We start from the raw sequence: 15,949 nt of genomic DNA on the forward strand, positions 1-15,949 counted from the left end.
GTAGACAGTCACACCTCGTTAGGTCTGTTTTTACAGACATGCAGACAGGAGGTTAAAGAGACACTGACATAGAGATGAGAGGTAATGTTAAGTGGGAGAATATTTGACTGCAGATCATGGGGTTGCAAGTTCAAACCCCCTCTGTGTATGTCGCTTTGAATAAAAGGTCGATGAATACATGTAGAGACTGTCTGGAGAGCTCAGCCATTTCTTGAAACATCACCCTTACCCTCCTGAAGGAGAGAGTCTTGATTTGGTAGACAAATATATTCATGGGAGATAGGACGCCTGTGTTGACTGATGCAATCAATGCAAATAACTGTTGGAGGCAGCGTCCCTCCTGCCTGAGGGTTCTCTGCTCCTGTGCTGTTTGGTTCTCTTCCTGACCTGACAGTCTACCAGAGGAACTGGAGGATGTTCCGGGCATATTGACTCTTACAAGCCAGCCACAGTCTCTAAGTACTGCTTGACCATCAAGGTAAGTATTTCCTCAATAATACAAATATTTATTAATATAATAATACATTTTTGGGATGAGACATTGGTTTAAGGACTAATATTGTTTTTGTAACCGTAATAAATAAACAACATGAATAAAAAAACAACACTTATATGTACATTTTACTGTCAAATGTGTGTAGATCAAATGTTTTATCCAAAGCAATGTACAAATACTGTACAAGCAAGTACAGCAGAAGAGCAGAGTTCTACAGTATTTTTCTGGTGTTTACTAGCTACTTGCAAGTAACCACATCTCAGCTACTAGGCATGGTCAACAACAAAAATAATACTATGGTGCAACATTAACATCTCAATCTATAATTATATAACAGTGTAAACTATCTTGTTCTTCTTGGAACTGGACCTATTTGTTGAGTGATTTCCCCCCCTGTAATAGTTCATTAAAGGTAACCTTAATTTAGACTTGGTACACACTGAATTGTAGACAGTATAATGCTCACTATTAGTCATGTGTGTTAAATTATGATGTTGTTGGTCAGTTAAGTACATGTTATTTCCAGGTGTTGTGTTTATCATTGAGCTCCATGCAAAATAGAGATGCAAAACTAAATTTCACTATGACCCTTGTGCCCTTCGGAGCAAAGAGCTCAAAACGATGAGACATATGAACATTTTAAATAAAATGTTGATCTTATTATTGTTATTATTAAAATCTCGATTGCAAAAGGTAACAAATCCAAATTAAAGCTAAATATTGTCCATTATAAGGGAGTCAGATGGCTGAGCGGTGAGGGAACCGGGCTAGTAATCTGAAGGTTGCTAGATCGATTCCCGGCTGTGCCAAATGACATTGTGTCCTTAGGCAAGGCACTTCACCCTTCTTGCCTCGGGGGGAATGTCCCTGTACTTACTGTAAGTCGCTCTGGATAAGAGCGTCTGCTAAATGACTTAATGTAAAATGTAAATTCTATATATTTCTGACAAATCAGTCATTTTCATGGATTCACACTATAATATCACCTCATGATATAATTACTTAATTTGACCCCTCCTCTTATTGTATTGTAATTTACCTCATGAATGTCTAGGCAACTTCAACATCAGTTGTTTTGTATTCTGTATGTTTATATGTATGTTGTATGTTATATGTATATTGTTATATTCCTCTGTTAAGCATCCTTGGGTGTTAATACATTGTATTATGAATTCTCTTTGTTCTGTAGATAGAAGATGTGGCTAACAGGTCTAATCGTGCTGTGTGGCACAGCCCTCACCACTCAGGTAAGCAGCTCTGGGACCTCACACAGCGCTGGCTTTCATATGCAAGGGCCTGAAGTACCCAGGCTCTCAAGATATTTGATATTGAACTGCTGATATTTTCTCCCCAAGATCCATTCCACGGTCAATATATGATTATTAAGTTATTGATGCCTTTTCATTAACTCTTTCTTTTCTTGAATTTAGGCAATTGGAGTCGGTGAGTTTTTCTACATTTAAAGTGATTTCTTAAAAGTTAATCATGTGCTGAAGATCAGAAGAGCTGACTGTTGTTTAGGACCAGTAAAAGTAACACAATCTTTAAATCTCCCTCGATTTCAACCAACAAACTAAATATGGTTTCTCTGTGTATCCCTGCACCTCACACCGATGGTAGAAACCTACCACGCTGAGTTTGTGATAGACAGCAACGTCACGATGGACATCTCAACTGTTTTGGGCTCCTTAAACCTCTCCCAGATATCACAACCAGGAAATGTTATTGTCACAAAGCTTGACCTATCAGCAGGTGATGTTAGATTTTTATTTTTTATTTTATCCATAGTGTGCTTGGTGTGAGAGATTATAAAGTGTGTGTAAAGTATAGGATAGTTGTAGCTCAACATTAGAAATTAATTAATTAATTATTAAGTATTCTGGGTTCCAATACCATTATATATTAAATTAAGACAAGCTCATACAGACATGAAATACAAATGTTCTTTACAAACTGTGTTGTGTGTTTGTGTAGTTATGACTGGGTTGTGTGAGTGTTTATTTGGTTGGTAGTGTCTATATCTGTGTGTTTGGTAATGTCAGATGGGTGAGCGGTTAGGGAATTGGGCTATTAATCAGAAGGTTGCCGGTTCGATTCTCGATCCTCGCAAAATGACGTTGTGTGCTTGGGCAAGGCATTTTACCCTTCTTGCCTCAGGGGAATGTCCTGTACTTAAGTCGCTCTGGATAAGAGCGTCTGCTAAATCACGAAATTTCAATCTAAATGTAAATGTGTGTGTGCAGTTTGTGAGATAGTTGGGGATCAGAGTACATGCAACTGTTCCTTTGGATACGTGTGGAGTAACGCAGTGTGTGACAGCTTGCGCTGCTGCAATGACTCATCTTGTCCTGCAAACATATCTGACTTCAACATCTGCATACCCAAAGTGACAGGTAGCTACTTTTATTGATGTTGTTGCAATCCAACTTCTATCAACTGCATTAATGTTGTTGTTGGTGCACCAGAATATCACCAATAATATAATATACAACAGTTTGTTTGTTGTATATACATGCCATTGCTAACAAAAAAAAAATTGGTTAAGTTTGTCTCAGTGGATTGGTCACCGCTATTGACAAGCTAGGACCGGATCTCGCAAAGAAAGTAGGATACTTTTGTTTTATAGATTTTATTTTAAAAATGATCCTTTGACATAATATCTGATGTCAAGTTAATTACTTCTGAATCATGTTTAGTACAAGATAATATATTTCAAATTTTTTTTTACAAGTTTTTCTCTTTTTATTTTTACAGCTTACGGATCAGTTCCAAAAACTGAATGGCTTTAAGGGACTGAACGTGACTGGGGAAAGGTAATAAACAATGGGATAACAAAGAATGTGAAATCTATTGATGTTGTCAGCTGTATTTCAGACACAGTGGCAAATAGTTCACGTGTTCAAAGACTACACAAACAACTGGATACTTTTTTAGTTTTACTTGAAGTAGGAACAAGGATGAATGAATGATTGAAGGGGGCTGGTGAGAGATCCAGGCAGGAGACTATGGATGTTGTGGATGAGTCCTTGGGCTTCAACTGGGCTTCTCAGAGATCAGAGATCTCCAGGTGTCTGGATAGAGTTTATCTCCAGGTGTCTGAATAGACCTGATCTCCAGGTGTCTGGGTAGAGCTGATCTCCAGGTGTCTGGGTAGAGCTGATCTCCAGGTGTCTGAATAGACCTGATCTCCAGGTGTCTGAATAGACCTGATCTCCAGGTGTCTGGGTAGAGCTGATCTCCAGGTGTCTGGGTAGAGCTCATCTCCAGGTGTCTGGATAGAGCTGATCTCCAGGTGTCTGGGTAGAGCTGATCTCCAGGTGTCTGGATAGCAGAAGGGAAGCTCGAGAGAAGTGGAAGAGATGGGGAGGGGGTGGGATGTGAAGGTAGAGACATGTGAGTGGCTGATATAGAGAGATTGCTTATAGCAGGCTACTGACCAGCCTGATATGTTGATATCAGATGTGTGACTGATGAGGTGATCAGGTTTGTAGACAAGGTGGCAGATGTGAGTTGTGGTGTCCTCTCCAACCTTACTTACTTTCAATACATAATGATCACCCTCCTTCTCCTCCCTGTGGCCTGTCTGTCTCTGCCGTCTCCCCTCTGGGTCATCAGTCCCACAAGCGCTGACTTTGAAGTGGAGCTGAGTGTCATATTTGAAAATGTAAATCTCAATGGGGTAATCAATACCCTAGAAAACGAATTGAAGGCCACAATTACAGTTTTGTCGTCAGGTAAAAATTACAACTTCATTATCTATTTCTATATCAAAAGTGAAACTGAATTTTTACATGTATTATTTGTTTTTAGTTTACTCAAGGGCTGCCCAATCCCGCTTTTGAAAAAATGCCTTCCCGTTTCCATTTCCTGAAATGGAAACCTTCAGAACTGCTGCTCTCCAAGAGGGTTGGGCAGCCCTGGATTAGTTATTTAAAATGAATTTGCCCTAACCCCCACAATCTCATTGTTTAAATCATCACATAGGCCTGGTTAGTATCCAGCACCCAAAGCAAATCGTGCATTACAACAGCCGCCAGACTCTAAACTGCACGTATGGACAAGCAATAAATAGTTCAGGATGGGAACTGACCTATGGTAATATCACATCAAATATCAACAATGGGATTGTGTCAGAGGTGACGTTTGAATCTGGAAAGTCCTCCAGTCACCCATCCAAGACCAATATCATCATCAAAAATGTGACAGGAAACTGGGCAGGTGAGCGTCATGATTCCGGCGTCGGAAACCTGATCCCAGTAGGGGTATTTTATTGCTGAATATTTTATTATACTGTGGCAAACATTAGTTATAACTATCCTTAACTCCTCTCCAACCCCCCCCCCCCACACCCCCACCAGCCACCCCTCCCACCACACCCTCCCACTTCTGACACACTTTGTTCCCCACAGGAAAGTACACTTGCAGCTTCTCCATAGGTCGAGTGAAACATGTCGCCTCAGCACAGCTTGACGTGGCCCTGCTGCCAGATGTCATCACCATGACCACCGAGCCTCTGTCTGTCGACTGCTCTGACAAAAAAGACAGTGATGTGACAGTCATTGCCACCATTCAGGCCACAACAGAGCCCTACTCCGTTGAAGCCAAATACAAGGAGAAATCTCAACCTGTAACTAAAACAAGTAAGACTGAAGCACGCGATTGGGAGTGACATTTCTTCAATGATTTATTTACACAAACACACAATTCAATATATGTAGCCTTAACTCACACTATAAACCATTGGCTTAACCAAGCAGTTACCTCTGATACATTTGTTAATTGTTTAGTGTCTGTCAGGTATATCAAGGTTGAAACAACATAATCACAATGCGGAAGTTTGGATATCATGGAATGAGCGGCAGTCCATCACTTTTAGCAACAAAACCCTAAATTAGCTAAAACTCACCAACCGTCCCTCCTTAAAAAAGAAAACCACATTCTTATAACCACTGATGTAGACATTATTCTACTTAGAGGCCAAATGTAGCTTATGTCATCATCCACCATGATGCATTCAGTTAGCAAAGCTGGTCCAACATCGCTTTCCATTACTTCTACAAAATATGCAAAAGGTTCATGGATAATCAAGGGACTTGTCTCATCTTTCATATTTTAATCCTAAGTAGACGCAATGGTGAGTGTAATTGTGAATTTTCCTAAATGAAACAATCTGTATGATGATGGCTTTATTAATATATGGTCGTAGAAAGATTCAATTCCATGACTTGTTCTCTTATAGGTAATAGGGTGCAGATCAACTACAGCTCCATCATAACAATTGACTGCCGGTCAACAGAAAGATCCTCTCAATTTGTAACCTACACATTTATCAACAGAAATAATGAATTCAAGAAAGAAAAGATATCTTTTCCAGTCGTTTACGGTATGTGCATTGTTCTGTCTCTTCATTTTCAGGGTTTACAAAAAAGTTGTGAATGTTTTAGTTTTAAAAAGCAAAAATACACCAAAATCATATTACAATTTTATCTCCTGGAAAATACCTTTACTCCATTTTATCATCTCAAAGTAATATTTGTATTGAAAAAACTCTTCTAGCTGGTGATACTACATGTCCTAAAGATGGTATCTGGCCTAAAACTTCCAGCGGAAGCACGGTGGTCAGTCAGGAGTGTGAAACAGGCAAAGTGGGCTCTAAAGAGCGTAAATGCTTGGGAAATATATGGTCAGAGATATTGTCCAAATGTATTTCAGAGAACTTAAAGAAAGTTGCCAATGCCGCAAATGTAAGTATGGACTTCCAGCAGTGTTGAACATGAAAGTACCCTTTTCACTTCATGTGACAATGACTCGAAGACTTCTTGAACCCTGTTTTGTTTGCTCCTTTAGGACTTTGCGCAGGGCCTTGGGGCCACCCAGGCCGTGGCTCTCTCGATCTTCTCTGGGTTGAAGAACTCTTCAACTTCAGGCAGCGAGATAAACGGAGCCGAAACGCAGGAGTCCATCAATGTTCTAGACACCATGGCAACTGCATCAGCTACCATCAGCCTGACAGAGTCTATTCTGCCTGTGAGATGATCTATGACCTTTCAATTATCCACTTTATATCATACACTTTACACTACATTTCATTCACATAGCAGACGGTTTTAATACAAAGCAACATACAAATAGTGCAAATGAAAAGTACTGCTGATACTGTATCATTACCATTCAAGCAACTGAATCAGATACCGGAATTAACAATGCATTGTCATAAATAACACAAAAAAATGCATTATCTTATAGGACTTTCTTGGAGCAGCCAGCAATATCCTAAATAACTCATGGGAGTTACCTGACAAGTCTTTGTTACACAGCATGTCTTCCAAGTACCTCAATTCCGTGGAGGGATTGGTGAGGAATATCCAAGTGAACAACACGCAGGATCTTAACACCCAGAACCTGGATCTGAAGATCTGGCATGTGGAACCCAACACAACCAGTAACCACACAGTGTTCAACGTAGCTGTCATACTGAATGCATCAATCGGGACAGTTAAAACCATGGCAATGAAAGAACTGGGGAACAATTTAGAAATGAAATTTAAAGACACACAACCTCCTAGTATCATCCTGACGGTGATTCTGGAGAACTCAAGCTCAAGCATCAACATTAGGCTTGGTTTCCCCCCAATTGAGGATAGCACCGAGGACAGTGAGGTCTTCTGCGTTTTCTGGAACACCAGCACCAACGAATGGTCAAGGGAAGGTTGCTGGTTGGAATCCATTGGGAACCAAACCTTTTGTGAGTGTAACCACCTGACTTCCTTCTCCATGCTCATGTCCAAGACCTCAGTGAGCCTGCCGTTCCTGGATGAGCTCACCTACGTGGGTCTGGGAGTGTCCATCTGTTCCCTTTTGGTCTTCCTGGTCATCGAGGTGTTTGTGTGGTCCGCTGTGGTCAAGTCAAACCTCTCACACTTCCGCCACACAGCTATGGTGAACATCTCCCTGTGTCTGTTCCTGGCAGACTGCAGCTTCCTGGCCTCCTCCTCCCCTCAGGCCCTGTCGCCCACCTGGTGCCTGGTTCTGACTGTGTGCAAGCACTTCTTTTTCACAGCCATGTTCTTCTGGATGCTCTGCCTCAGCCTCATGCTCCTCCACCAGGTCATCTTCGTCTTCAGCCCGCTGAGGAGGCGGGTGTACATGTTCGTCTCCTCCATCCTGGGCTATGTCTGCCCCACCATCATTGTGGGAACCACCTACGTGTACTACAGATACACAGACACCAATTATCACGAAAACAAGACCGGCTATCACGACGAAAAGACCTGCTGGCTCATATACAAGAGCCTCCTGAAGGGATCCATCCATGCCTTCATCCTTCCTGTGGGAACCATCGTTCTAACAAACATGTTCTCCATGGCGGTGGTTATCCTGACGCTCGTCAAGTCGTCTATCCCTGAGGGAGGGAAAGAGGATGATAAGGAGATGGTGAAGAGCATCATGAAGGCGGTGGTGTTCCTCACCCCCGTGTTTGGGGTCACGTGGGCTTTGGGGTTCGCTGTGTTGATGACTCCTTCTAAGGATCCCATGAGTCCTGTCATCCATTACACTTTCACCATTGTCAACTCCTTACAGGTACTTAAACTCACATTGTTTTCTAGCCTTTTCAAATCACGTATTTCCTAGTATGAAAATATGACGTTTACAGAGAAAACATAATTTACTTTTTTACTCAATCATTTTCAGGGATTCTTCATTTTGCTGACTGGGTGTTTCGCAGAGAAAAGGGTATTTAGTGTGTTCTTTGAGACATTGTAGCATGTGCTTTGCATGGTGGGAATTGTTTTCTAATAATCTGCTGACCAGACTAAGTTCCACTTCATTTCTCTTCATACTAGGTTCGAGATGAGTTGTGCAAGCTCGTAACGTCAGGCGTAAGTTCACTACTGTTCTGACCCCTTTAATATCTGTATTCCACATTGAGGGAAAATGACATGTTCTTTTTCTGTTCTCCTAGAGGCCATCCTCAAAGAGCAAAAGTGAGAGTATGAAAAACTTGACTACAGCCAACACCAAAGACTGATGTTCTGCCATGTTACTAATGCAAAATAACATGTCAATATTGATCTCAACTATGTTGTACATACTGCAGACTATAGTTCATACTGCATCCTCTTCTTTTCTGTTCACGTTAAAATGTTCAAACGTAAACAACAATACTGAGTGATTAACACAGAGAGAGAGATCGATCATTTAGTCGTTATTTAACGAAGATGGTTGGAGGCAGTAGGCTCAGATATCATTTGTAATTCTAGTTTACTGAAGTATACATTTAATAACAATGTCAATCATTTATTGTTGTGTTTTTGAATCGTTAGTAACTTTTCTTGCATTCCGCCTGCATTATTAGACTGTAGTCTATAGACTAGACAAGATAAATCTTATAAACAAGATAAATAAATCTTCCAAGCCATAGTTACCAGTTGTTGTGAACACACTAGTTTTATAAACAAAGATGAATGGATTATGAAACACTTCAAAAGTTATCAATTGTATCAAACTATCAAATATGAATGGATTATGAAACACTATACTGAGTCTGGAGGGTTAGTCTCTGTGTCCTTCTCAGCGACGGTGGAAGTCTATTCCTTATATTCCATTACATTGATGATATTTGTTTCTCAGAATTAAAGGCTTAACAAACAATTCCATGTGATTTGTCAGTTGGTAAGGAAGTTCTAATTTTGATTATATTTGATTCTAACCAATTTCGCACATGACATTACATGCAAAAAAGTGAAAAACTGCATTTCAACCAATTTAAGACCTTTGAAGGACCCATGTTCCCTGTCATTCTTTGTCCAGCATGATGGTCCAGGTGAGTGAACAACTCAGTGAGCGCTCCTAATCACAGTCAGGATAGCCAGAGCCAGCAGCAGGGTCCCCAGCGCTCCGCCCACCAGCAGCCCCACGATGGTGCTGTCCACATGCTGCTGCTCACACCGGGCCCCGGCGTAGAAGGAGGCCTGGCCGGAGGCACATCTGGAATGGAATGAACCACAGCCAATATGTATCACTGGTCCAGAAATTAATACTTGTATTTAAGGAACTAGATAAGGTACATTGTCTGAAGAAAAGAGTGTAATGTTTTCATTTTCTGAAGAAAATGTATGTGTTTGCTGAAAGCAGTTTAACCTATTTTGATGGCTTGAATAGTGATTAAGGTTACACAAGTAAAAACAAAATTGTCTGCCATAAAATTTAGCATTTAGTAGGGCAGTATATCTGTCATTGTTTTGCATTGTGTGTCATTTTCTTATTCTTGAAAATATGGTGATTGAAAGAATATACATCACTTAATATAAAAACTGACAAAAACTGCCTACCATTTTACCTCACTGCCATTCCACCCTGAAATATTCCCACAGCTATTGTAGGTGTTTGACAGAAGGATACTGAAGGTGCAAGGAAAGGGAAACACAGATGTGTTTTCAAACTGGTGTAACAATCTAGACTACTAATTGAGCGTTATGTGAGTGTTACAGAGTGTACTGCATGTACCTGCAGGAAGTTTTCCCTTTATTCACCACACACACTCCACCGTTGAGGCAGGGGTTGGGAAGACATGGCGTGCTTGATCTCACAGCTCTATGATTGGTCAGTTCAGAACTGGGCGCAGATCTCACAGCTCTAGGATTGGTCAGTTCAGAACTCTGCTTTTCTAGAGTGTCATCACTGGGCACCACAGGCTTCACAGGAACCTCTGTCTTTATGAGGTGGGTCAAGTCTAACAACAGACATTTATTTTATTCATAATTGATTTGTAATTATTCATACTGAAGACACAGTCATGTGGGAAGTCATGATTATATTTTCACACTGAGGACACCAAGCCATGTGGGAAGTCATGATTATATTTTCACTAGGGCTGTCCCCGACTAAGATTTTCTTTGGTTGACCAAGACTCGACTAAAACGTCTGAAAATCGACTAATCGAACTTTGAAACGCTTAAACCGTTTTTTTTTTTCGTGATCTGACTCAATGGCTGCTGGACATTGGATATTCAGCCGCTAATAGCCAACTAATAATAAGACTCACCAGTCCTGTTGTAACCGAATGCCGATGGTATTTAGTATCTCTTACAATGTACTTCAAATAAAAAATATTGTTTGTTTAACATGCAAATCATCAGAGCGCGCTTATCACTGCCTGAAAACTTGCAGAATGCGAACTTACGTAGAAGCTGAGTGGGGAACGTTGCAACAGAGAAAGATGTTGTTGTCTTGGCCGGAGAAGATAATGTCATTCATTTTGGATGTGATTCTTATAATAGGCATATTCATTTTTCAACCCAGCTCATTAGCATGAGCGAAGTAGGTCTAGACCAACTTACGTTTTTCAGGTGGTAGGCTACATCATATTTGACGTTGAACTATGAATGCAGAGTTTGCATTCAAAGTTTTTCGAATCACCTGGTACTTTGTAAATGTACTTTAATGAAATGCCATACCACAGATTTCTTTGCCATTTTGACTAATAACACCGACAAAGTATGCTATGGCAGAGTTTGTAGTTATGCAGCCAATTGTGCTCGTGCTCTGCACAAAATACCAAACCAAAACAAAGCGCAGATTAACAAAAGGGAAAACAGTAACACCTTTTCTTTTAAATTTATATTTTTAGAGTTGGTTTATTTGCCTCAAATAATATAATGTACATGTCCTGTAGAACATTTAGTTAATTCAGCAATGATGACACAAGCGGGACTCAGATCTCACACTGCCATATGGCAGCTCGACTAAAAAAATCTTAGTCGACAAGAGCATATCGACCAGAATATCGACTCGTCGACTAAGTGGGGACAGCCCTTATTTTCACACTGAGGACACCGAGCCATGTGAGAAGTCATGATTATATCCTCACCATCAAAGTCTGCCAAGATGATGAGGTCCTGGTTCTTTAGGAAGCTTCTTGTGTTCAGCTGCTTGTGAGAGATGAAGGTTCCCCAGCCCAGCTCAGGCCCTCTGTAGCACCGGCAGCTCTCATCCCACTCTGATCCTGAGGAGGCTGTGGGCCTGTTCCAACTGGGGCTGGTATCTGGACCCAAAACAGAGTCAGTCATGTATGTTCCAACTGGGGCTGGTATCTGGACCCAAAACAGAGTCAGTCATGTATGTTTACACATTTTCTACTGCTCCGGTATTGTAAGGTGTTGTGATGGTGTTTACACTGAGGAGGGTCAGGGTTAGGGCTATTAACATTTCAATTTGATTATGTCAGCAGCCGTTCTGTCCAAATCTAGGGGTCTGTCTACATTTCAGTAAAAATATTTGGTGTATTTTATGGAAAACAAAGAGCTCTAATGAATCATATGGTCCTTTTGTGCTTTTGACCAAATATGCAGGTGGTGGGGGGTACTTGACCTGCAGTTAAAGGGTTAGGGTTACACTATCAAACCCTGCAACTACTTGACCTGCAGACAAAGAGTTAGGGTTACACTATCAAACCCTGCAACTACTTGACCTGCAGTTAAAGGCTCTAAAGTAAAAGACTCCGGATCGATCTGGAGTCTCGACCCACCAGTGGTGAAGCTCCTGGAGGACGACATCCTCAGCTTGACGTCTGGGTCTTGATCCATGATCGTGACGGTCATCTGGTGGCTCGCCGCAGGCCACTCCATGACAGCGTCGTTTTCCCCACTGCAGAGGTGAAAGGTCACGCCCACATAGTCAGGACTGGAGCCATTCCTCCCGTTAGGATAAAGGTCAACACCATAACCATAACCCTCTGCGTTGTAGAACCGGGGACTCCGGACACGTCCACCAAACGGCTCACTGGAGAGCAGGTGGGTAAAGTTCTGGATGGTCCAAGCAGCCCTGGGACAGGCGGTCTCTGTCAGGGTGATGTCGTCCAGGAGGATGGCGCCCGAGGAGACGGTGGAACCCCTGGAGCCGTGGAAGAAGTAGCGGAACTTCGTTGTGACTTTCAGGGTCACATGGGCAATGTTCCAGACGCCAACACCGTCTCCTGCAAGGGACAAAGGAGAAGCTGGACATGACTGTTGCTGACAGGATGACAGACAGACAGACTCATCACGTGTTTTCAGCATTGACAACAATACAGAAAGCTCTGACTGAAATGAGGGGTCAAATGTAGAAGGGGAGTTGATGGGGAGTGGACAAGCTCATTCACGTGTGCAAAATCCCAAATACATCTGGATTAGACAAACATGTGCACTGTTTGCAAACACGGTGCTTAGAAATGACGATGTATGCATTCAACACAGTTCCCTTTGTGTGGCCCCTGGTGTTCATCCCCATCCAGATACTACCTGTGATGGTGTGCAGCTTCCTGAGACGTTGGACATTGCCTGTCCCATCATCGGTTCTGAGCCAGACAGCTAGCTTATCCCCAGCATGTCCCGTCATCCTGTAGAAGAACTGTAGACACTGCTGGCTCCTGCGAGGATACAGGATCCTGGACTCCAGAATGGCACTGTTCCCAACCTCTCCCACCGACGTGTCAAACTTCATGAAATAGCCGACATCTACAGAGAGGGTCAAACACAAAAAGAAGAGAGATTCTGCACAACTTCTAGCATTGATACAGAATTGACACATCTTGGATATTTACCATACCAAGAGAAAGAACCACTGGTGACTAAGTGCTGTTAACATTGTGTATGCTGTTATGATGTATATTATGTGTACATGTATACAGGGGGTCAGAGCGGGTCAGATGGCTAAGCGGTTAGGAAAACAGGCTATTAATCAAAAGGTTGCCGGTTCAATTCCCAGCTCTGACAAACTACGTGTTCTTGGGCAAGGCACTTCACCCTACTTGCCTCGGGAGGAATGTCCCAGTACTTACTGTAAGTCGCTCTGGACAAAAGCATCTGTTAAATGACTACATTTAAATACAGGTGTTGTATATGATGTGTACATGTATAGAGGTGATGTATATGATCCATAGTCTCATATTTTTGAACTCCAATGTCACATTGTGAGTCTCTCTATTTGTCTTTGCATGGTGCTAGTTTCTCATAAAGAACATAGCTTTGTCCTTATTTCTAGTGCTGCAACCTCTAAATGAACATGACGTCTACAAACCCAAACAATAAGACATATGCATCCTGTTTCAGGTGTGCTGTATGGAATGTCTCCCAAGGCAGTACCTCTGCAGCGTCCAGCCAGCGTGTGGTCTGTCTCCATCCCACTGCTCAGGGTCTGGACCCAGTCTGCGCTGTCCTCATTGTTCTGGATCATTCCACAAATGTTGATCAGCTCAAAGGAGCACTGATCCAGGAGAGTGTGTGTGGAAGCTGCAACATGCAGGCTTATGCTCATCATTAAACTGATCACTGACTCTCAACATCACCATCTAACATTTATCTACAGATCCTAATGTTTAAGTAACCATTTTATGCAATGTATATATTTAGCAGTCAAATGCTCTTCCACTGAGTTCTACCCAGTCCTAACCTGGAGCTACTTCCCATATATGTTGTTTCTCCCTTTACTTTCAGACTGGGCTGCGTTTCCGGATGACGATGGATCGTAGCAACGATCGAGCAAAAAACGAAACCAGCGATATTCCTTAAGTGCGTTTCCCAAACATGCTCGTAAGGAGTAGGCTAATCTATGCACTTACAAGAACGAATTTTCAAGAGACACTTAAGCTACGATGTCTTTGAGAACGGCCTGTAAAACTAAGATTTGTCGTAGGATGGATTCTATGATCAACTTAGGCTTACAACGCTTTCGAGAAACGCAGCCCTGGCCGTTTTGATCACATTATTATCAACAAATAAAGTATTACAGTCTATTCCCAACCCTAACAACCCACAGGACTCTGGAGCTACGCACCACAGTCATACAGTCGGTTCAGCCTAGTCAGGTCCACCGCACTGAAGTCCAGTCTCTGACCGATGATCTCATTGAAAGCTGGGATTGTAGTGGTGATGGTGGGGATGCTTTCATTCTTGTTAAAGGACAGCGGCCTGTAGTGCATTATGGATTCATAGTCATACGGTGTGTTCAGATCGGTAATGGTGTCATCTTCGTACTTGTTGAAGTTGTGCTCCATTCCTGTTTTCAATAACCAGACACAGACATTTAATCCAATTTACAGATACAAAGGACCTTACCTCAAGCACACAAAAAAAGGTGGGTCAGCATTTCATACACAGGTCCTGCTGTGAGATCAGTAAGACCGCTGCCATAGTCAGTTCATGCATACAGCAAAACTGCCCCTGGTTCAGATCAGTCCAATATAATAGTATCTAACAAGATCCCACCTTCCTGTATCTGGTCCCACCAGATCTTGACATAGTCGTCCCGGTCAGAACGAGACTGCTCGTGGTAGAAGCCCAGCGCGTGGAGGAGCTCGTGCTCCACGATGGCCTTGGTGTCGCACCGTGCTCCAATGGACAGGTTCTGCCCGGTCCGGAAGTCTCCCACGAACGACCAACACCTGTCAGAAGACAGAGTATGCTTATGTTAGAAGGAGCATCATTACCTTACATAGAGCATGCTAATGTTCTGTATATATGAGTCAGTTTGCAGATGAATAAAAATATTATTGTATGAGTGTAAGATCCAACACTAATGAATTGCATAACATTCCTGAAGCCTGGAGAAACACTGCCTGCAGATCTGCTTAGCCTGGACGGAAACACCGTGCCTTCAGAACAGTTTCTTAATGTATTCTTTCACATAAGAATTTAGATGTACTGTTTTGTCTGCATGTTTACAAAAATTTAGCGATAGTTGAAGTGCAGTAATATGGGTTACCCTGACGGTGCAATAATATGGTTTACCCAGACAGCTTGGTGAATGAAATGTAAGTGCTCTCGCCCTCATAGGGCTTAAAGTCCACGCAGGATTTCAGTCTGTAGGCCTCAAATGCCTGATGGATAACGCCTTTGGAATTCAGGTCTGGAAAGTGAGGAAGTGAGATTTAGGCAGTTTTGAAGAACAGTATAGTTCTAGAAGGAATAGTGTAGTTGAGAAGTGTAGCTTTGAATCCTGTGTGCTTGGTGTGTAAAGGCTGTTACACACCTAGAGAATCGGTAAGGATGTAGGGAATGGGAAACTTCCATCTCATGTTTTGATCCAGGATTGCATTTCTCCTCGGCTGCAGAGATAACAACAGGTCAGGTACTGCCTCACATACAGGTGCTGCTCTGTCACTCACCTGGAAAACAAATGTGTTCACTTACATCTCCAGCAATATCTCCTTCAAAAAGGTCCAAGTTTAATTCTGAAATAAGAGAATGAATACTTTTTAGACAATATTGTACATCTTCAGTTAATAGTAAGTGATAATGTATGTGTACTTGCAGCATGCAAAGTATGTATTGTAAACATGTCATTATCAGGCCCAAAGGAAAACGCGTTTTTTTTTCTCAAATTTTCTGCGTTTATTCAGACTGAAAATCTGCGGAAATCCGCGGAATTCCGCTAGCCTCCCTGTTCTTATGTAGGAGCGACCGAAGATGTTCCACA

The 15,949-nt window shown here is 42.0% G+C and overlaps 2 protein-coding genes across 2 annotated transcripts; one reads left to right on the forward strand and one right to left on the reverse strand.

The window, feature by feature from the left end:
- The first annotated feature begins 2,109 nt into the window (after positions 1-2,109).
- Positions 2,110-9,148, forward strand: adgrf3b (adhesion G protein-coupled receptor F3b). Its single transcript, XM_084700304.1, has 14 exons — positions 2,110-2,248; positions 2,740-2,889; positions 3,042-3,100; positions 3,251-3,309; positions 4,112-4,230; positions 4,481-4,714; positions 4,906-5,136; positions 5,736-5,879; positions 6,053-6,240; positions 6,344-6,523; positions 6,743-8,077; positions 8,189-8,230; positions 8,341-8,376; positions 8,460-9,148. Exons 1-14 carry the CDS (start codon positions 2,110-2,112, stop codon positions 8,523-8,525), a joined length of 2,982 nt encoding a protein of 993 aa, XP_084556430.1. The 3' UTR covers positions 8,526-9,148.
- Positions 9,149-9,295: 147 nt separating this feature from the next.
- On the reverse strand, positions 9,296-15,789 carry mep1a.2 (meprin A, alpha (PABA peptide hydrolase), tandem duplicate 2). The gene is made up of 11 exons (XM_084700306.1): positions 15,664-15,789; positions 15,503-15,578; positions 15,262-15,379; positions 14,740-14,915; positions 14,309-14,530; positions 13,618-13,764; positions 12,775-12,990; positions 12,024-12,470; positions 11,367-11,540; positions 10,004-10,229; positions 9,296-9,484 (listed from the first exon to the last, which is right to left on the reverse strand). The coding sequence occupies exons 1-11, from the start codon at positions 15,787-15,789 to the stop codon at positions 9,334-9,336; spliced, it is 2,079 nt and encodes a 692-aa protein (XP_084556432.1). The 3' UTR covers positions 9,296-9,333.
- Between the last annotated feature and the right edge of the window lie 160 nt (positions 15,790-15,949).

The sequence above is a fragment of the Hypomesus nipponensis genome, chromosome 6, assembly GCF_054491055.1.
Source record: "Hypomesus nipponensis isolate SF chromosome 6, ASM5449105v1, whole genome shotgun sequence".
NCBI lineage: Eukaryota > Metazoa > Chordata > Actinopteri > Osmeriformes > Osmeridae > Hypomesus > Hypomesus nipponensis.